General features: G+C 35.5%; 1 protein-coding gene across 1 annotated transcript; it reads right to left on the bottom strand.

Annotated features, from left to right (window-relative positions):
* Positions 1 to 939, bottom strand: LOC144255128 (olfactory receptor 6C3-like). Its single transcript, XM_077799189.1, has one exon. It carries the CDS (start codon positions 937 to 939, stop codon positions 1 to 3), a length of 939 nt encoding a protein of 312 aa, XP_077655315.1.
* Between the last annotated feature and the right edge of the window lie 491 nt (positions 940 to 1430).

Raw genomic sequence — 1430 nt, 5'->3', positions numbered from 1 at the left:
TCATTTGCTTCTGTAAAATACTACCTTATGAACCAAGTGTTTGAAGCTTTGTTTTACTTGCTGGTTTCTCAAAGTGTAAATAAAAGGGTTCAACATGGGAGGAATAGTAGTGTTGAGGAGAGCTACTCCTTTGGTCAGTGACGCTCTTTGTTTTGCTGAAGGCTTGACATACATGAATATGCAGCTTCCATAAGAGATGGAGATGACAATCATGTGAGAGGAACAAGTAGAGAAAGCCTTTTTCCTCTGACCAGCAGATGGGATTCTCAGAATGGTGCTAATGATGCATATGTAGGACAGAATCACCAACACCAAAGTGAAGAGAAGAGTAACAAAGGCAAAGTAAAAGCCAATCATCTCTAAAAGCCACGTATCAGAGCAAGAGAGTTCCAGGATGGGGAAGTAGTCACAAGAGAAGTGATTGATGACATTGGAAGCACAGAAATCTAACCTGAGGATGAGCATAAGGGGTGGGAAGATGGTCAGAACTCCTGCCAGCCATGAACCAAAGACAAGAAGGGAGCAGACTTTCTTATTCATGATGGTGTTGTAATGCAGTGGCTTGCAGATGGCGACATAGCGATCATAGGACATAGCAGTTAGAAGGAAAAATTCAGACACACCCATGGAGATGAAGAAATATAATTGAGCTAAACAGTTGTTATAGGAAATGGTCTTGACTTTAGTAATTATTGACCCCAAAAATCTGGGGATGGAAACACTGGTGAATGCAATTTCCAAGAAGGAGAAATTCCGGAGGAAGAAATACATAGGGGTCTTTAGATGTGAGTCCAACAAGGTGAGAATGATTATGGTTAGGTTTCCAGTGATGTTTGATAAATAAGTTACGAATAAAAAGATAAAAAGTATAACCTGAAGCTCTGAGTTGTCTGATATTCCCAAGAGTACAAACTCTTTAATCATTGTGTGGTTTCTCATTCTGAATTTTTCTCTCTTCCAACAAAGTCTATTGGTGCAAAACAAAGCAAATATGTAGAAGAAGTTTGGTGGTAAAGTATTAAAAATTTAATTTGATATTAATATCTCCAATGATGCTTTTGCAACATCCACTAATTCCTATTAAATCAGAAAACATGCACACATCTTCAGTTGTGATCAAATGTGAATCCCAGACATATTTTAAGTCTCTTCATCAATAAATTTACATCAAACCTTGAAGTATTTTCAAATTTTCTGTATGTGCAGTATACATTTGAATTACAGATTTCTTCAAAAATATTTATCAAATAAATCTGTAGTTTGAAAATTTAGACATTGTCTTCCAGGTTCCAAGATTATATACTTTTAAGACTAAATTAGTTAATTTTTACTTTAATTCAGATGCCTTTTATAAACTTAGAAAATTGATTGGTGGGAATTGGTGACCTAATCACAGTTACTAAACTTAAATAGTGATTATTTTTATTCTC

The sequence above is a fragment of the Urocitellus parryii genome, chromosome 5, assembly GCF_045843805.1.
Source record: "Urocitellus parryii isolate mUroPar1 chromosome 5, mUroPar1.hap1, whole genome shotgun sequence".
NCBI lineage: Eukaryota > Metazoa > Chordata > Mammalia > Rodentia > Sciuridae > Urocitellus > Urocitellus parryii.
This window is presented reverse-complemented; position numbering and strand designations above follow the sequence as displayed.

Coding starts and splice junctions, on each gene's coding strand:
- LOC144255128 (XM_077799189.1), bottom strand. CDS start 939: ATGAGAAACCACACAATGATTAAAGAGTTTGTACTCTTGGGAATATCA.